At 40.1% G+C, this 19,957-nt stretch overlaps 1 protein-coding gene across 5 annotated transcripts in view; it reads right to left on the bottom strand.

Annotated features, from left to right (window-relative positions):
* The window catches only part of IFT56 (intraflagellar transport 56), a 47,932-nt gene extending 29,907 nt beyond the window's left edge, over positions 1-18,025 (bottom strand). For 3 of the 5 annotated variants that reach the window (XR_007150452.1, XR_007150453.1, XM_047850645.1), the window contains exons 1-7: positions 17,743-18,025; positions 17,099-17,236; positions 14,192-14,284; positions 10,768-10,882; positions 8,517-8,566; positions 4,148-4,293; positions 3,068-3,239 (exon numbers count right to left, since the gene is read on the bottom strand). Coding sequence is in view for 3 of the 5 variants with exons in the window: in XM_047850645.1 (XP_047706601.1) it covers positions 3,068-3,239; positions 4,148-4,293; positions 8,517-8,566; positions 10,768-10,882; positions 14,192-14,284; positions 17,099-17,236; positions 17,743-17,745 (717 nt within the window). In the remaining 2 variants the exon portion in view is untranslated. Of the gene's footprint in view, positions 1-3,067; positions 3,240-4,147; positions 4,294-8,516; positions 8,567-10,767; positions 10,883-14,191; positions 14,285-17,067; positions 17,237-17,742 lie in introns of those variants that run through there. The other 2 variants (XM_047850646.1, XM_047850647.1) reach the window with 2 other exon arrangements.
* Between the last annotated feature and the right edge of the window lie 1,932 nt (positions 18,026-19,957).

Raw genomic sequence — 19,957 nt, 5'->3', positions numbered from 1 at the left:
AATTCTCCCTTAATTTCTAAGTCATACTTTAAGTTTCTCATTCAACCAATACACTTAGTTGACACCAACTTTATGTGTGCTTTGTGCCAGGTACAGGGATGCGAACGTCAAAATAAAGTTTCAAACCTCAATAAACTTGTCTAGATTAAAGACAATTAGGCAACTACCAAATAGTACGCATGATATTTTATATATTATATATATACAATCACATAAAAGAGCTAAGAAATTTCATCTAAAATTGCAGTTAAGTCTATGGGCTTTAGAGTCAGATAAACAAGGGTTTCAGAGCTGAATTCATCACTTGTAAAATTTTGGGCAAGTTATTCAAAATACTTTAAAAATTAGGTGAATCATTACAGATTACGTCATGCTTACTATAGAAGAGCAGAATGCTACTAGTGTTTGTAGAGAGAATGAGCCATATAAGGTTGAACCCATTATACAAATTACTAGAGGAATGCCTTATTTTTAAATGGTTTGATAAAATTATAAGTAAACACAAACAGCTAAAGTTCCCCCTGCCAAAGCTTGTCAGGGTACATTTGACATAGTCATCTACTGCTGGAAACATTATAAAATTAGTATGTAAGCTGCACAGACACAATTTCAGATGAAAAAGAATGCCTTTTAGAGACCTGAGATGCAGCTTGGTGCCCTGGCTTGGATAATGCCAGACCTACAGAATATTGGTTAACCACGCTACCCATACGAGACTATGGAAAGAGCATGGGCAGACAAAATGTAAACATTTAATAGACTGGGAAACATTGGCAAAGTCCCCAAGATTAACTCAAGGTAGAAAAGCGAGAATATATTTTGTTTATTTGTTCTTACCAAAGGCTATAAACCCGAAAGAGATCAAACTGCAAACCAGTTGACTATTAAACTGCTAATGCTGGAAACCAGCCAGTTAGGCAGACTGCAGGGCCTATTTGGTTGAAATGAGCATACCCAAGAACGTATTTTACATGACATATAAATGGACTGTTCAGTGGCAAACTAAGCACATGAAGTGGCGGGCATCTGTGTTGCCACAACAGACCACCCTTCACCAACATAACCACAAATAGTACTCCTCCCCTCCCCCACGATTACGAAACACTGTTTGACCCAGGAGTCGAATCTGCTGTCAGCTAAAGCGTGTCAATAATGTTCCTCGCCATTGCAGTTTCACTGAATTTTGCTTCGATACAGTCAGTTCGCTGGTTTCAGTTCCTTTCCCTCCTCCCCCAGTGGCACAATGCCAGCTGGAACAGTTTTTTGGGCGAGGGTGGGATTTTGTAATTTTGACACATGCACAAATTTTACATTTGAAATTTGGTGGCTTCTGACATCAACTAAAATAGTGGTTGAGGAAGTAATTTCCAAGCATGGCCTCCCTCATACAGTTAACCTAAAAATAACCTGTATAGGGGCACGTGACTGGCTGTGGAATGTGTGACTCTTGATCTCAGGGTTTTAAGTTCGGGCCCCATGTTGTATGTAGAGATTACTTTAAAAAAATAAAATCTTAAAAAAAAAAACCCTTATATATTATGTAAATAAATAAATAAATATCTGTTAATAGATATAGTATAGAATATACCCTCTCCCTCTCTATATGTGTGCATGCATGAGTGTGTGTGAGTGTGTGTGTGTGTGTGTGTGTGTGTGTGTAGAGTGTTAAACAAAAGGGAGTCCCATGTATGGCCTCCTATGTACTCTCTGTTTCCTTTACAAAGATAGCTATAACAGGGGCGCCTGGGTGGCTCAGTCAGTTGAGCATCTGACTTCAGCTCAGGTCATGATCCCACACCTCATGGGTTTGAGCCCTCATCAGGCTCTGTGCTGACATCTCGGAGCCTGAAGCCTGCTTCAGAGTGTCTCCCTCTCTCTCTCTCTGCCCCTCCCAGCTTACCCTCTGTCTGTCTCTCTCTCAAAAATAAATAAACATTAAAATTTTTGAAAAAAAAAAGATGCTATAACAGATTTTATCCACAGGATAAGGGAAAATAAATAATATATACCAAGCATTTTGCATAGTGCCTTTAAGTAACTCAATTTCTAAATTTCTTTTTTTATTAAAAAAATTTTTTTAAATTAATTTATCTATTTTGAGAGAGGCAAAGAGAGTGTGAGTGGCAGAGGGGCAAAGAAAGAGGGAGAATCCCAAGCAGGCTCTGCGCTGTCAGTGGAGAGGCCATGCAGCGCTCGAACTCATGAAACCGTGAGATCATTACCCAAGCCAAAATTAAGAGTTGGAGGCTCAACCGACTGAGCCACCCAGGAGCCCCTAATGTTTTTTTTTTTTTTTAAGTAGGCTTCATTCCCAACGTGGGGCTTGAACTCATGACCCGGAGATTAAGAGTCACATTCTTTACCGACTGAGCCAGCCAGGTGCCCACAATTTCTAAGTATTTATAAAATGCTTACCAGTATTGCCTCTTGGGATGACCCTAAAAGAGATGCTGAATTGTACCAAGTAGAATAAGGCATTCCAAGAAATGAGAATGTTAAATGCAAAGCTCTGAGAGCAGCAGAGTGTGGTGTGTGGAACAATGTCGGTGGCTAAACTGGAGAGGACAAGGCTAGAGGCAGGGAAATTATTGAGTGCCCAGACTAGAGCAGTGGCAGAGGAGAAGAGATAAACCAAAGAGATATCCAGGATGCAGACCTGATAGGGAGTGGTAGACGATTAGATGGGGGAGGAAGAAAAAGACTGATGGAAATCCTAGGTTTGTCATGTGATTTACATGCTGGCGATAATGAACCACACAGCCACAAACCTATTTTAGAGGAAGAAGCAGAAGTGTTTGGTGTTGACATATTTAAGTTAATGTAAAGCATCTAGGTAAAGATCATCTGCAATATAGTAGACATTCAGAATTCAGAAGTCAACATTTTTTTAGAATACCTAATCAATATAAATACTTATATAATTGGTTCTTATAGAATCACACTGGCAATGACAAAGGGATATTAATCAAGAGTTAACAGATTATAATAGGGTTTTATGACTGACCCAGAAAGTATAGGGCTAGTCAAACTGGCATTAAGTAAATTAAAAACAAGTTTCCATCACTACCTCAGCTGCTTTGCCGTTGTAAAGGCGAAAATGATTACAGGCCTTAAGATTGAGTGCGATGGTGCTTTCAGGGATTTGCTGAAGGTAAACTGCCAGAACTTCCTGAGACACATCATAGTAATCCAGCTTGTAGTAACACAGGGCCACATACACATTGAGGGCAAGGTATTCCCTATTAGGTGAAAGGATTAAGGGTTAACAGTTGAAGTCTACTTCAGAGAAATGTTGTCAAACGACAAAGACTTTTTTAATGGTTAAAAATGGACAGCCAGGCGGAGAAAACATGAATTTGCCTTTCGAAGAAAGAAACCAAGATACCATCAGTGTGGTATTTTTCTTTTGTACTGTAATATTTGGGCGTTTTAAGTAGAATGAAAGATGACAACGAAAGGAGAAAGGGAAACATTCAACTCCTACTCGCTCATGTTAAAAAAAATGAAACTAACGTACTGGGCAAAAACTGTAAATGAGCACATGCGGTACAGGGGACTGACACACAAGAAGCAGACTCGATGAGTGAGGGGGAAATGGCTGGGGTGCAGGTAAAACAAAAGGAGAGAAGGCAGGTGGGTGAGACATTTTGGGAAAGTGAAAGAGAGACCACATGGTCAGTGATAAAAGTTGGAATGTTAATTCTCGGGAATGGTTTATTTCTAATTTTGTCAAAACGTTACCTACAATGTAATACAATGCTGAAATGATATGTTTAGACCATGCATTTTCAACAGGAGTTAAGAATTCTTCTGAAGAAATGGAAAATCATACTCATTTAAGTATAAAGCATAGATATACGTTTGAGATGTAAATGGACACACGGTATATCTGTGGTTTTAATGCTTCATGAGAAGGTGGCTGGGGAAAAGAAGTCCAAAAAGGCTCTCTGGAAGGGTGATAACGAAATTAAGGTGGAAAAATCCTGATCTGGAGAATAAGGAGTTCTTAATGAGGCCAGATTATTAGCCAAACACATTTGAACCCATGGTGATAATAGATCGAAACCATACTAGGTCCTCAGCCAAACTGTTTCCAGGAAAAAAAATAACAAAATGAGATTCTGAGTAGACATAAAAGGGCACAGACCTGTTATCTAGCAGTATTCGCTTATAAATATCAATAGCTTCTTGGTAGTGAGATCGCATATAGTGGATTGAGGCCAAACTGAGTTGATCTTCTGTGATATCCTGAAGATTCTGATGAAAGTTCATCAACTTCTTCTCATCATTAAACTAAAATTGTCAGAGGAAAAAACACATGAAAAGATTCATATTAGAGAACAGTTAATCAATACCTATGGTACAGAGATTTTAACTCCTCCTTCAACCACCTTGTCTCTCTGTTCTCCTTATTTCTCTTCAGTTCCTTATCTTCTCTTCCGTCTCCTTCAGAGAAAGAATGAAAACAGCCTCTGGAGGCATAGCCTTGACGATGGAAAACCTTTAAGTCACAGCTAATAACCACCCTCTTCCTTCTTCTTCCTATTTCTTTCTCCCTTTTCTTTTTTCTATGTCTTTTTATTGCTTTCATTTGCTGTTTATAAGAGAGACATTTTAAAATACAAGGACACACGGGGAGCCTGAGTCAGTCAGGCTCAGTCAGTTAAGCATACAACTTCGACTTAGGTCATGATCTCTTGGTTTGTGGGTTCGAGCCCCTCATCAGGCTCTGTGCTGACAGCTTAGAGCCTGGAACCTGCTTCAAATTCTGTGTCTCCCCCTTTCTCTGCCTACTTGCACTCTGTCTCTCTCTTTATCAAAAATAAATAAACATTAAACAAATTTTTTAAATATAAAGACACAGTAAGATAGAAAGTTTAAAAGTATGTCAAGCGATATAATAGACAAATATTATACAAAAAAGAGCCAGTGTAGATATACAAATATGACAAAGTAGACTTTATGTGAAGAGGAATTTCTAGAGATAAAGAGAGGCATTTCATAATGATGTTTTAATTCACTAGATGGATATAAGAATTCTAAATTTGTATGCACTTAATGATACAGTCTGGAAAACATGTAAAGCAAACACTGAAAGAACTAAACAGAGATAATTACAGTGTGATTTTTTTTTGTTGTTGTTTATTCATTTTTGGGACAGAGAGAGACAGAGCATGAATGGGGGAGGGGCAGAGAGAGAGGGAGACACAGAATCGGAAACAGGCTCCAGGCTCTGAGCCATCAGCCCAGAGCCTGACGCGGGGCTCGAACTCACGGACCGCGAGATCGTGACCTGGCTGAAGTCGGACGCTTAACCGACTGCGCCACCCAGGCGCCCCTACAGTGTGATATTTTTAAATGCACCAATTATTTTCATATATTGCACATGGGTGATGTGATAAACTTTCTGTAAAATAATTTAGCAATATCATTGAAAATCTTTAAAGTTGTTCAAATTCAACTTACTCAGTAAGCTCATTTCTAGGATGTTCAGAATAACATTTTTGTAATTAAAATTAAAACAATCTAAATGGAAAAATAAATAAATAAAACAATCTAAATGGGGCTGATTCCTTGATTTCTCTTTGTGCTGCTTCATTTTTGGTGTACAGAAATGCAACAGATTTCTATACATTGGTTTTTGTTTCCTGTGACTTAACTGAATTCATGTATCAGTTCTAGCAATTTTTGGGTGGGATCTTTCAGGTTTTTTTTTTTTTAACCGAGTTTTCTATATAGAATATCATGTCATCTGCAAATAGTGAAAGTTTTACTTCTTTGCCAATATGAATGCCTTTTATTGCTTTTTGTTGTCTAATTGCTGAGGGTAGGACTTCCAGTACTATGTTAAATAACAGTGGTAAGAGTGGACATCCCTGTCTTATTCCTGACCTTAGAAGAAAAGCTCTGTTTTTCCCTGTTGAGAATGACATTAGTTGTGGATTTCTCATACATGGCCTTTATTATGTTGTGATATGTTCCTTCTAACCCTACTTTGTTGAGGGTTTTTATCATGAACGGATGATGAACTTTATCAAATGCTTCTACGGCATCTATTGAAATGATCAAAAGGCTCTTATCCTTTGTTTCATTAATGTGGTGTATCACATTGGTTGATTTGCAACTACCGAACCACACTTGCAGCCCAGGAATAAATCCCACTTGATTGTGGTGAGTGATTCTTTAAATGTACTGTTGGATTAGGTTTGCTAGTATTTTTTTTTAATTTTTTAATGTTTATTTATTTTTGAGAGACAGAGAGACAGAGCATGAATGGGGGATGGACAGAGAAAGGAGGACACAGAATCTGAAGCAGGCTCTAGGCTCTGAGCTGTCAGCACAGAGCCCGACGTGGGACTCGAACTCATGAGCCACGAGATCAAGACCTGAGCCGAAGTCAGACACTTAATGGACTAAGCCACCCACTTGCCCCTGTTTGCTAGTATTTTATTCAGAAATCTTATATCCATGTTCATCAGGGATATTGGCCTGCGGTTGCCTTTTGTAGTGGAATCTTTATCTGGCTTTAGTATCAGGGTATGATGTTCTCATTCAATTAACAACACAAGAAACAACAGGTGCTGGTGAGCATATTAACAAAGGGGGACCCTCTTACATTGTTCTTGGGAATGCAAACTGGTGCAGCCACTTTGAATACAGTATGGAAATTCCTCAAAAAGTTAAAAATAGAACTACCCTATATCCAACAATTGCACTACCAGGTATTTACCCAAAGAATACAAAAATACTAATTCAAAGGGATACATGCACCTTGATGTGTATAGCAGCACTATCTACAATGGCCAAATTATGGAAAGAACCCAAATGCCCACTGACTAATGAATGGATAAAGAAGATATGGTATATATTTACAATGGAATATTATTTAACCATAAAAAATAATGGAATCTTGGGGCGCCTGGGTGGCGCAGTCGGTTAAGCGTCCGACTTCGGCCAGGTCACGATCTTGCGGTCCGTGAGTTCGAGCCCCGCGTCAGGCTCTGGGCTGATGGCTCAGAGCCTGGAGCCTGTTTCCGATTCTGTGTCTCCCTCTCTCTCTGCCCCTCCCCCGTTCATGCTCTGTCTCTCTCTGTCCCAAAAATAAATAAACGTTGAAAAAAAAATTAAAAAAAAAAAAAATGGAATCTTGCCATTTGCAATGATGTGGATGGAGCTAGAGAATATTATCCTGAGCAAAATAAGTCAGTCAAAGAAAGACAAATACCATATGATTTCACTTATATGTGGAACTTCAGAAACAAAACAAACGAGCATAGAAAAGACAGAGAGGGGCAAACAAAGAAACAGATCCTTAATGATGGTTACCAGATGGGAGGTGGATGGGGGAATAGGTTAAATAGGTGATGGGGATTAAGGAGTTCACTTGTGAGGATCATGGGGTATGGAATGTATTAAAATTTTTTAAATAAATAAAAACATAAATATGATCTAAAAGTCAAATAACTACGAATTGTTAAAAAAATTATGATACATGATACAATGAAATGTTTTTTATAAAAAACATTTTAAAAAGTCACAGTCTTAAAGACTATTTGTGCCTCAAGGATATGCTCATAGTATAAAGATAGGTAGAAACAAAAGCAGAATATAAAAATATATATTCAACATGAGTCTCACTCTTGCAAAACAAAGAAATGCATATATAAATTATATGCATATATAAATAAATGCATGAGTCTCACTCTTTGCAAAACAAAGAAATGCATATATAAATATGCATACAAAAAATAATTATCTTAAAAGGAGATATAATATACCAAAAGATTGAAATGTAGTTAGCTTTAAATATGGTAGATGTTATTTCCTTTTTCAATTTTTGTTTACTTACATTTTATCTAATGGAATTAATGTGTAACTTCTTTAATATGGAAAATTATGTGAAAAAAAAATTTTATGATGATGACCAAAATTATTGCTATAAGGCAATTTTGAAAAGTGTGTATGTATTTCTAGAAATTAAGACAAGGTGTCTTTGAGTGTGCTTCCAAAAGACAATAGGAGACAGTAGAAAGAAACTAATCTTAAATGACTGCTACTTAAGAAGAACTAAGATCTAACATCTCTTAATAAATTAGTAGGGTAAAGAACATTAAGGGGGAGAAAATCTTATAAAATTAACACCTATATTCTATTTGTTGTACAAATTCATTAACAAGCATTTCTAGTTAATTATCTTTCACCAGGGGCACCTGGATGGCTCAGTCAGAAGACTTTGGCTCAGGTCATGGTCTCAAGGTTTGTAATTTTGAGCCCTGCATCCAGCTTCGTGCTGACAGGGCAGAGCCTGCTTGGGATTCTCTCTCTCTCTCTCTCTTTCTCTCTCTCTCTCTCTCTCTCTGCCACTCTCCACTTGCACACGCTTGCATGCTCTCTCTCTCTCTCTCTCAAAATAAATAAAACTTAAAAAATTTTTTTAAATTATCTTTCACCATTGTTTTTAATAAGAAAGAAAAAATATTTTAAAAACAAAAAGTGTGAAACAAGAACATAAATACCTTATGAGCCAAGTGGAAGAGGAGGCGATTTTGAAGTCGGCTTTTTGGAGCTAGAAAAAAAAGTTCAAGCTACTTATTAATTGTCAATGGCACTTAGTCCCCTGCAAGAATAACAAGAGACAGGGGCGTCTGGGTGGCTCAGTCGGTTAAGTGTCCAACTTCAGCTCAGGTCATGATCTCACGGTTTGTGAGTTCGAGCCTCACAACGGGCTCTGTGCTGACAGCTCGGAGCCTGGAACCTGCATCAGATTCTGTGTCTCCCTCTCTCTCTGCCCCTTCCCTGCTCACACTCTGTCTCTCTGCCTCAAAAATAAACGTTAAAAAATTAAAACAAAAAAACAAACCATGAGACAAAGATAAAACTCCCCAAATCCTACACACGTGATCATGATATGTCTCTACTATGATATATATTATTTTAGCCTGTTCTCTACTTACAGTAGCAGGAACGGCATCAAGAACCGGGAAAACAACATTGTAAGGTTCTATTATTCCCCAGCACTCGTTCTACTGGATTCTATGATGGTGACCCACAGCACAACACACACAATTCTGGTAGCAGCCACCGCTGTGCTGTCCACACACTGATCAAACACTGGAAACAAACAGCTATGTTTATCTCATGTCATGTAGGAATCCACTCTCATTCAGTTGTGCTTCCCGGTATTCATTGTCAAGTCCTTCTGAAATCTCTTTTTCCACAATTATACAGCCATAGTTTCTTAAATACTAGCCCGATCTCTACTCCATAGATCTAGCACGATAATCTGCCACCCTGAAACAGCCAACCAAGAGAAAACGTTAACACCTTTTGAGTTCCAAATCTCCTCTGCACTGTTGGAGAATTTTCCTAATCCTAGATACCTAACCCCGTATCTCTTTACAGGAAAAAAATGATACTTCAATGTATTAAAAAAAAAATTTATACAGAAAGAAGGATAGCTACCTTGATCACTTTCTATGTGTCTAATACTGTTCTCACAGATAAAATCTAGAAACATGAGATAAAATAAGTGACTTAAAGGCCCTATAACAAAATTAAGAAAAACTACATTAGTACATGGGAAACAGTTTGGGTACAAATCAAGAAAGCCTTCGAGTTCCACAGTGTCCATGAATTTGAGCTGGAATTGTTCCTAAATATGTATATATCAGTTAATTCTCTAAGAATTCTACCCTGGGAATTTGTTATTCTTCCCTAACAAATTTCATAACAAATGTTCCTTTCCCCCCTTTCTCTACATTTCTTTGAATTTAATTTGATTCAGGGCACCTGGGTGGCTCAGTCAGTCGAGCATCCGACTTCCGCTCAGGTCATGATCTCACATCAGGCTCTCTGCTATCAGCGCAGAGCCTGCTTCAGATCCTCTGTCCTCCCCGCTCTCTGCCCCTTCCCTGCTCACGCTCTCTTTCTCAAACATAAAATAATAAAACACTGAATTTAATTTGATTCATACTGTCATTATTCTTTATCTTTCCACCCCTGGTTCTCTTTGCCCAATTCTTATTTGCAAGTTGATGCCCAGTTCTTCTTAGACGGCTGTCAGGACAGGCCAAGCAAACGAAAATAAGTCTGCATTCTTTAAGCGGAAATTACTTGGCTTCTCATTGAGAAACAGGGAAAATAGCTATAAAATCCACATCCATAAGGGCTCAAACAACTACACCAATTCCTACAATAACATGAACATCCTACCATAGTGGGGCTTAAGAAAGATAACTTGCTCTTTGCTTCTCTCATCCTTTTTTTTCAGCCTCTGGGGAGGTGGGGGAGAGGAAGCACCATGGAGATTAATTCTCTCTTTAAAAGTAAAATTGCTAAGGTTCAATATTCTTTGAAGAATAAAGCTATTTTTTAGTTTTCTTTTTCTTATTATTTATTTTTTGATTTTAGTTAGTTTTTAGTTTTATCATGGTACTTGGTTTTTCCTCAGTAAAAAATGAATTGGGGCTCGTGGGTGGCCCATCCATTAAGCGTCTGACTCTTGATTTCTGATCAGGTCACGGTCTCACGGTTCATGAGTTTGAGCCCCATGTTTCCCTCTGCGCTGATAGTGCGGAGCCTGCTTGGGATTCTCTCTTTCCCTCTCTCTCTACCCCTCCCCCGCTCACAAGCACATGCTCTCTCTCTCAAAATAAATAAACCTAAAAAAAAAAAAAAAAAAAAAAAGGAATTAAATAAGTTTTAACATCTCCAAAATAACTCTTTCCATTAGTGATGAATACTAGATATTAAAAGGGGCCAATTTACCTTTAAATCCAGCTGCTTCAGCTTGTTTATACATTCCAAGAAAAAAGTAGGTACAGGCTAGGTTCACCCAGACTTCAGGATTGCAGTTTTCCTCTTTTGTTGCACTTTCATATTCCTGAAATATACATTAAGCAGGGATCTCATTTCAGCCGTAAAGCAATCGATGAGCCATTCTTCTATAATGGAATAGGATTTCTTACTGAGACTGGGCAACTTCACATTTAGGGAATCCTATATGCTCCTCAACTGTTCTGTACCTTCAAGGTTACATACTGAAGCTATAGCTCAATCCTACCCACGTGGGCTGTTGTGCACACAATCTTAAACTGGTTTTCCCCCCTTTTCACGCTGATCCATGAGCTAACAAACCGCAAAATTTAAAGTAACTAAAATATTTTATTTTTGCTAACTTAAAAAAAAATGGGTACATGGGTGGCTCAGTTGGTTAAGGGTCCAACTCTTGATTTCAGCTCAGGACATGAGCCCATGGTTCGTGAATTCGAGCCCTGAGTTGGGCTCTGTGCTGAGAGGGTGGAGCCTGCTTGGGATTCTCTGTTTCCCCCTCTCTCTCCACTTCTCCCTCCCTCTCTCTCTCTCTCTCTCTCTCTCTCTCTCTCTCAAAATAAATAAATAAACTTTAAACATAAAAGCTACCTTATAAGAAATATATAGGTTTGGTTAACTTAAAATCTGATAATCTTAATATACTATAAATATTGTTTCGTTCTAATTGTTTTCTGGGTTAGTTTATTTGGCTTTACATTCTATTTCTTTTAAGAGTTTATTTTATTATTATATTTTTAAGTAGACTCCCCGCCCAACACGGGGTTCAAACTCACAACCCTGAGATCCAAGAGTCCTATGCTCTACTGACTGAGCCAGCCAGGTGGCCCCATTTGGCTTTACATTTTATTTTATTTTTTTGACATTTATTTATTGATTTTGAGAGAGAGAGAGAGAGAGCATGCACACATGCAAGCTCAAACAGGGGAGGAACAGAGAGAGAGAGAGAGAGAATCTAAAGCAGGCTCTGAGCTGTCAGCTCAGGGCAGAGCCTGACACAGGGCTTGATTCACAAGCCTGACATCATGACCTGAGCTGAAATCAAGAGTCAGATGCTTAATCGACTGAGGCACCCACGTGCCCCCTGGCTTTGTATTTGAAAAAGGTATTTTTTTCCTGCCAAGTACACCTTCTGAGATTTACGTTGTCAACCACATTTTCCATATACCCTATTTACCAGTCTTTACCAGATTCCTTTGTTTCTTTTTCTTACTACATATGGGCTACTCTCTTTTCCCTATACCTTCCAAAAATACCATCAGCCTCTATTGTCTTTTTCATATCTTCCCTTTGCCCTAATTGATTTTGTTGTTGTTGCTGTTTTTAATGTTTATTTATTTTTTTTTTTTTCAACGTTTTTTATTTATTTTTGGGACAGAGAGAGACAGAGCATGAACGGGGGAGGGGCAGAGAGAGAGGGAGACACAGAATCGGAAACAGGCTCCAGGCTCCGAGCCATCAGCCCAGAGCCTGACGCGGGGCTCGAACTCCCAGACCGCGAGATCGTGACCTGGCTGAAGTCAGATGCTTAACCGACTGCGCCACCCAGGCGCCCCTAATGTTTATTTTTGAGAGAGACAGACAGACTGTGAGTGGAGGAGGGGCAGAGAGAGAGGGAGACACAGAATCTGAAGCAGGCTCCAGGCTCTGAGCTGTGTCAGCACTGAGTCTAATATGAGGCTCAAATTCACAAACTGTGAGATCATGACCTGAGCTGAAGTAAGACACTTAACCAACGGAGCCACCCAGGCACCCCAGTTTTTGTTGTTTTAAAGTTTATTTATTTATTTTGAGAGAGAGAGAGAGCATGTGCGAGCAGGGGAGGGACAGAGAGAGAGGGAAGCAGAATACCAAGCAGGCTCCATGCTGTCAATGCAGAGCCTGATGTGGGGCTTGAACTCATGAACCGTGACATCATGACCTGAGCCAAAATCGAGTCCTCTGCTCAACTGAATGAGCCACCCAGGTGCCCCTGTTGTTTTTGTTTATCATCTTACCTCATTACCTGACCTTGGACACTTTCATTCTGGTTATGCAGGTTTTAAAATAACCTTAGATTACATTTTGAGGGTAAGAATATGTGGTAAGTATTTAAACAATTTCATTTATGATTTAAAAACTGTTTGACTAATGGCATCTAAAATTTTATCTAGATTCATAATCCTATAGATTGCTCATTAGATAGGTACTGTTTAGGGGCAGCTGGGTGGCTCAGTTAAGCGGCCGACTTCAGCTCAGGTCATGATCTCACGGTCCGTGAGTTCGAGCCCCACGTCAGGCTCTGTGCTGACAGCTCAGAGCCTGGAGCCTGTTTCGGATTCTGTGTCTCCCTCTCTCTGACCCTCCCCTGTTCATGCTCTGTCTCTCTCTGTCTCAAAAATAAATAAACGTTAAAAAAAAAATTTTAGATAGGTACTGTTTACAATGACAAAGAAAAACAACTTTTAAAACTGCACTTGCAGGGGCGCCTGGGTGGCGCAGTCGGTTAAGCGTCCGACTTCAGCCAGGTCACGATCTCGCGGTCCGGGAGTTCGAGCCCCGCGTCAGGCTCTGGGCTGATGGCTCAGAGCCTGGAGCCTGTTTCCCATTCTGTGTCTCCCTCTCTCTCTGCCCCTCCCCCGTTCATGCTCTGTCTCTGTCCCAAAAATAAATAAACATTGAAAAAAAAAATTAAAAAAAAAAACTGCACTTGCAGAAATATAAAGATAATATAATCTTTCCTATCTAAAATGAACCAAGAAAAATAAAAATGAACTTTTGAGAAAGGCATCTTGGAAATTTTATCCAAAGGGGTTTTTCTTCTCCTGAAGCTTTCCTTAAGAAATACTAAGTGAGATTTGAAGAATCTCACTAGTATATATGCAAAAGCAAAGAGTAAACAAGATATATATATGTATATAAGTATATACACTTGAACACATATAAAAGATTTATAAAGCAATACATCAAACAAGAGCCAATTGTTGCCTCTGTTAACAAAGAAACAGAATTGGGAAAGGGAGATAGGATGACTTTTTTCTTTTTATCTTGTTCCCTTCTGTATTGTTTGGATTTTACTAAGAGCGTGAATTATTATAATACAGAGCTTAATAACTTTTTCAAAACCCTTCTGTTACAATTTTTAAAATTTTTTTTAAGTTTTATTTATTTATTTTGAGAGAGAGAGAGAGAGAGCATGAGCAGGGGAGGGGCAGAGAGAGGGAGAGAGAGAGAATCTGCACTGACAGTGCAGAGCCTGATATGGGGCTTGAACTCACCAACCGTGAGATCATGACCTGAGCTGAAATCAGGAGTCAATGCCCAACTGACTGAGCCACCCAGGTTATCCATACCTTTTTTTTTTTTTTTTTTTTTTACTAACCTCCAAAGCTCTCTTGTAGTCACCCAGGTGAAAAGCACAGTATCCAATCCACAAATTAGTGTCCTCTTCTTGTTCCCCAACATGCCGTTTGAACTTCAGGTTAAAATTTCATTTAAAAAAACCCAGAAAAACAGAACAAACAAACAAGAAACATGAAAAGCTTTGAATAAACCCTCTGTTTAAAAAAACTGCTATGTTAAGCTACGGATGAACAATAGGAAATTGAAAGTAACAGAAGCAAGACAATAACATTTAATTAAGTCTATATACCTAAGGAACTCAGCACAATTACCTTCTAATTGTCACAGAGAATGTATCTGTATATTTCTTAAATGATGCAATAACTATCAGAATCTAAATTTTATTTATTTCGTGAGGCATCATCAAAAGGCTGGAACAATTATTGTTACATAGCAACTGAAAGAGGCTATACTGAAACAACATATATAGCCACATGATCTTCCCAATTCTTTTCAAGGTTAGGAATTAAAAGAATTTTAATGTTTGACTTCTATATTATCCAAGAAAACTATAACACAGATACATTATTTCTTAGATATTCACAAGATGAAAATTTCTCGTTCACTTAATATTTCCAGTTGAAAGAAATGCATAATTTCAAATATTTCACGTTCATTTTTCTTTTTCTTTTTATAAAATGTTTGTTTGTTTGTTTGTTTGTTTGTTTATTTATTTATTTAGGGGAGCGAGAGAGAGAGAGCACATGCAAGGGAAGGGCAGAGAGAGAGGGAGACAGAGAATCCCAAGCAGAATCCCAATATGTCTGGGACATATTAAGGAACACAAGAATTACGTGAAGTATCTAACGCCAAATAACTGAAAGTTAGAGATTAAGCAATGAACTCAAGGCTACCAGAGCCAGAGAAGGTAGTAGCAGGGACTGTCACAGCCCACTGACTCCAACGCCTGTGTTCTCACCCTCCATGCTCTATGCATTCAAATCACACTTCAAGCCTATCCCATTAGTGCACACATATATCTTTGATAGGTTATGACCTTCTGCTGAGAGCGAATCAGTAAATCGTTCTGTAACCCTTGAACAGGTTTACCATGACCTGTGAGAATTAAGGATATTCAGAAGCCTGGCCTCATTTTTGTCCATTGGGAGAAAATATATGTGAATTCCCCAGGCAACAAAAGTCCTGTTTTCGAGGAAATGAATGAGGCTTTTGAAAGAGGAATCTGAACTCCCATGGTTAGGTGAGAGTTTTCCATTCTACAGGCTGATAAACCAAAAACATGGATAAAAAAACTAAATAGGGAGCCGACACATATCTGTAGATCATTGCTACAGAATATTGGATGCCTTGACTGTGACAAGATGGAGACATCCAATGATACTTTCTGGTCTGGGTAAGAACTTACTCCTATAGTTAATTCTATACATTAGAAATCTTCTTTTTGCAAAATGCTGTGGATTTGAGTACAGTGCCTTAAGTCTGAAGACATTCTTATTTGAAGTCTTCCTGAATTTGCCCCAGGAATTACCGGGAGCCAAAGGAAAGCTCATGAGACTTCCTCACCCCAAACCATGGCAGTTCCCATTCCCATACCTCATGGTACTTGACAGGCCACCTAAGAATGTAAGCACAGAGCAGAGTCTCCCTGACAACCTGAAAGTAGTACAAGATTACACAGTAAGGGAAATGTGGTTGTGGTCTAAAAAGAGAGAAGAGAAATAGAGACTGACAAAAATTAGACATATACCTACCACTTAGTCCACTGACTTAGAGCTAGAAGGTCCTTCAAGTCAACTTCCCCACTTTAATGATGAGAAAGCTGACACCAAAAAGGTCAAACAAGATGCTCAATATCAGAGCTAGTAAGAAACATAGAAGCACACGTGGAAGATTGAGAAATACATAAAGCTCACTAAAACAATCATTGTTGATAGATTATAAGTAAGATAGCTGGAGTAGTAATTCGGAGAAATGACTGGCAAAACACAACCGGGCTATGCCGTCAAAACTCTTCAACTCTTCACTGTTTGGTGTGCTCCTTCATTCTCCTATAACATGTGATTCCCACAAAGCAGTTTCTCAAGGTGTAGTGTCCTTGGATCATCTATGTCAGAAGCACTTGGGCTACGTGACAAAAATGCAGGTTCCTGAACAGCACCATAGTGTAAAGAATCAGAATCCCTGGGGTGCCTGGGTGGCTTAATCAGTTAAGCATCCGACCCTTGATTCAGCTCATGACCTCACGGTTCATAAGATGGAGCCCCACGATGGGCTCTGTGCGGAGCATGGAGCCTGCATGGGATTCTCTCTCTCCCCCCGCCCCTCTGCTCCTCCTCTGCTCTCTCTCAAAAATAAGTAAATAAACATCAAAAAAAAAAGAAAGAATCATAACCCCTAAGGCAGGAGTCGAGTAATGTATGTTTCAATAAGTACCCTAAGTGATTCTGATGTGTATTAGAAGTTGAGAAGTACTGCCATAAAGATTTGAAATATTTTCTGAAGATATGGTATTCTAGGCAACAAGCATGAAGCACCGTAGTATTATTCAAATGATTCAAATTTTATAAGATATAAGAGGAATAAATCATAAATTGGTCAGGCGTTGGGATAAACAATGTGTGAACTGATGCTGTATCCAATGTCCCTCCAGAGTTTTAGCTGAATTCACCATCAGTGGGACTAGACATAATTAAAAGCGTCCCTCAAGAAGTAAGCCGATCTTGTTAGTTTATCTTTAATCAGGTTTATCGTTAACACGGAATCTGGAACCTGTGCCAGACTCGATTTATAGGAAGCTCCCCTCCCCCCCCCCCAAAGCATCCACCTGTTCCAACAGCACAACGTTGGAACGAAACCAGCGTTCACCCAAGCATTCATCCATATTCTGGTATTCACCTCCTAAGAAGCAATCTTCTTAGGACATTACCTCCAATAGGGTAATAGCTCCAGTGAAATCTCTTTGTGAAAGTAGCTCCTCTAGTTTTGGAATCTTCCTACCTTTCTTCTTTCTCTTGTCAGCGTGCGGTAGGTCCCCGCCTACAGCAGGCTTGGCCCTTGAAAGCATCTGTGAAAGAAGCAACAAAGACAGCTGTATGATCCAATTCCGATGGTCAGATTTAAACTCGGAGTAACAGCTCCAGGATTTGCATGTCAAGTCCTTAACAACCAACCCCAGGGAAGCCCATTCAAACTCTTTGTAACAACTATTTTACTAAAAGGGCCATCACCCTGTACTTGGGCTGAACCCAACAGCTACTACATGTTATCTTCTTTATCAATTCATTAGAGCGGGGTAGGAGATGCTTTGGCGCAGCTTCTCTCATCTCAGTCTTCCCTTGGTCTGCTTGCCATCCCACGCGCAGCCTGGACGTGAAGTGGAGAAGCGGGAGGGAAGAAAGCATCGAGGTGTTTACAGTCGCATCCTCGTCTCCCGTGAGAACGTGGGTAGGGCAGGGAGATCATCCTCCGCTGACACTCCTAGACTTAACCCAGAAGTGTGTTGGGAACCTCCGATCTCCAGGTCTAGGATCCACTCAAAGTTCTCCTCCCTCATTGTTCAGAGCCACTAACCATCTTGGGAGTAGGTTCGGTGAGCCTCTTCCCCAGACGGACAGAAAAGGCCCAGCCTTAGCGCCTCTCTGCATCCACACCGCTGGCTCCGTCTCCACGGCAACCCCGCGGGGGTGGGGTCTGGTTCGCCGCGCAGAAAAGCTCCCAGGGGAACCCGTGCCCTCCGCCTTTTGGTTCCGCTCTCTGCTGCCGCTGCAAGAGGAGAAGTTCTCCCCTCAGGAGGAGAGGCAGGGTTGCTGTGCTGGGAGTGAACGTTTGTATCTCTACTTAGGGCTTGATTTTAAGAACAGGCGGATTAGAATGGTATTCTTTTTCCAATATAAGTTTCCTGGGAAAGTCATTTTCAAGGACCACTTCCGATTTGGAACGTGTTGGGTTCCATAGCAACCCCCGGCGCTGACTGGCACGTGATCTGCGGCCTCCGGTCTCCGGGAAGCTTTGAAAAAAATCGCTGAACCGAGGAAGTTGGCGTTTACAGGCGGGAGTTCACCAAAATAGTTTATTATTTACATAGATAAACATAATCCGGAACTGTAATAAATGTATGTTGGTTGGACGACTTAATTTATCTACTTTACTCCTGACCCGAATTAATCTGGCTGCATGCGTCGGATGAAATCCCCGCATTGTGGAATTTAGAGCTGGAAGCAATCTTAAAGGACATCCAGGGCAACCTTCGTAACCAAACCAGACATTTCGTCCGCTCGATGGGCGGCAAGCCAATAACAACCGACACGGAGCTTCCGCAGTCGAAGAAAGGCTATTTATTGCTGTCGCGCCACCCAGAAGCGGGAGCGAATGCTCAAAAGTCCCAAACTCCGCCGTGGTTTACAAGCAGGGTTTTAAAAGGGTGAAAATTCAGGGTAAGGATCCCAGGGCCTTGGCTCATGCTGATTGATTAGGGATTAGGTCATCTATGACATTTCCTTTCTTGATCATCGTATCCCTTCTGGCGTCTCCGTCTGGTTTCGGCGCGATGGTAGTGAGGTGGTCGTTCTGCTTCAGGGGCCTGGTCGTTCTGCTTTTAGGGGCCTGGAACTGCAAAACGCTCCGGGCAGATTGCATTGGTGAAGTCATCTCTAGAGTACAAAGGCAAAAGTTCTACATTCTGTAACTATCGCTAAGCTAAAAAAAAAAAAATTCCCTTGGGAACATGACACACTGTGTTTGTTATCTCAGGCAGAACAGCATCCCACAGACTTGGGGCGGCAACTTTCTATTTATTTCCTGAGGCATTTTTACAGGTTTCTTTTACAGTAACTAAGGACTATGGACTCTGGTCAGAGGCAGCTGGGAGCATTATGTCTAAACTGTGGGGTCTGTGAGGGCTTGCATCCCCAGTTTCGTACTGAGAATTAGCCAACTAAGAAACTAATATCTGGAGTATTCCCAAGTGTGTAGATAGTTGTGGCATAGTTGAATTACAGTACATACAACTGTAGATAACCAGCCCTGTAGAGACTCATGTATACCATAAGATCATAGAGGCAGGTATGGTTTCCTAGATTCTTTTGCATCCTGCTCATGCTCCAGCCCCCGCCTCCCACCACCTGTTACTTGGAGAATAAGTAAATGACCACATACCCTAATTCACGGATACATACACTTTTATGTACACACAAGTATCCTTATATTCAGACACAGGAACATAGACTTAAGAAATGCAAAAATTCACCACCACTATACTTGTAATTCTTTTGGTTCCAAATATTAGAAATATTTCTACTTTTGGTTGAGTTTAAAACAATCATTTTCAGGGGCGCCTGGGTGGCTCAGTCGGTTAAGCATCCGACTTCAGCTCAGGTCATGATCTCACAGTCCATGAGTTTGAGCCCCGTGTCGGGCTCTGTGCTGACTGCTTAGAGCCTGGAGCCTGCTTCGGATTCTGTGTCTCCCTCTCTCTCTGCCCCTCCCCTGCTCACGCTCTGTCTCAAAAACAAATAAAAACATTCAAAAAGAACCAATTATTTTCAGCGCTTCTTTGCAGAAGTCTGCATACTTTTGTAATTATCTTGTAGCAGGATTCTTGCACAGAGAGTCGTGACATCAGACTTTTCTTTCCAGGAAGAAACTTTATTCCTGCTGGCACAACTTCGTTGAGTTCATACCCAAAGAAGTGAGCCCTGAACACCACGTGGCTTGGTTTTTTATATATTTTTTACTTTTTGTTTCCCATATATGGTAACACACAAAACATGCAGTCTGATTAAGTGGT

Source organism: Prionailurus viverrinus, chromosome A2, assembly GCF_022837055.1.
Source record: "Prionailurus viverrinus isolate Anna chromosome A2, UM_Priviv_1.0, whole genome shotgun sequence".
Classification (NCBI taxonomy): domain Eukaryota; kingdom Metazoa; phylum Chordata; class Mammalia; order Carnivora; family Felidae; genus Prionailurus; species Prionailurus viverrinus.
Note: the sequence above shows the minus strand (reverse complement) of the source record. Positions and strands in the feature narration are given on the sequence as shown.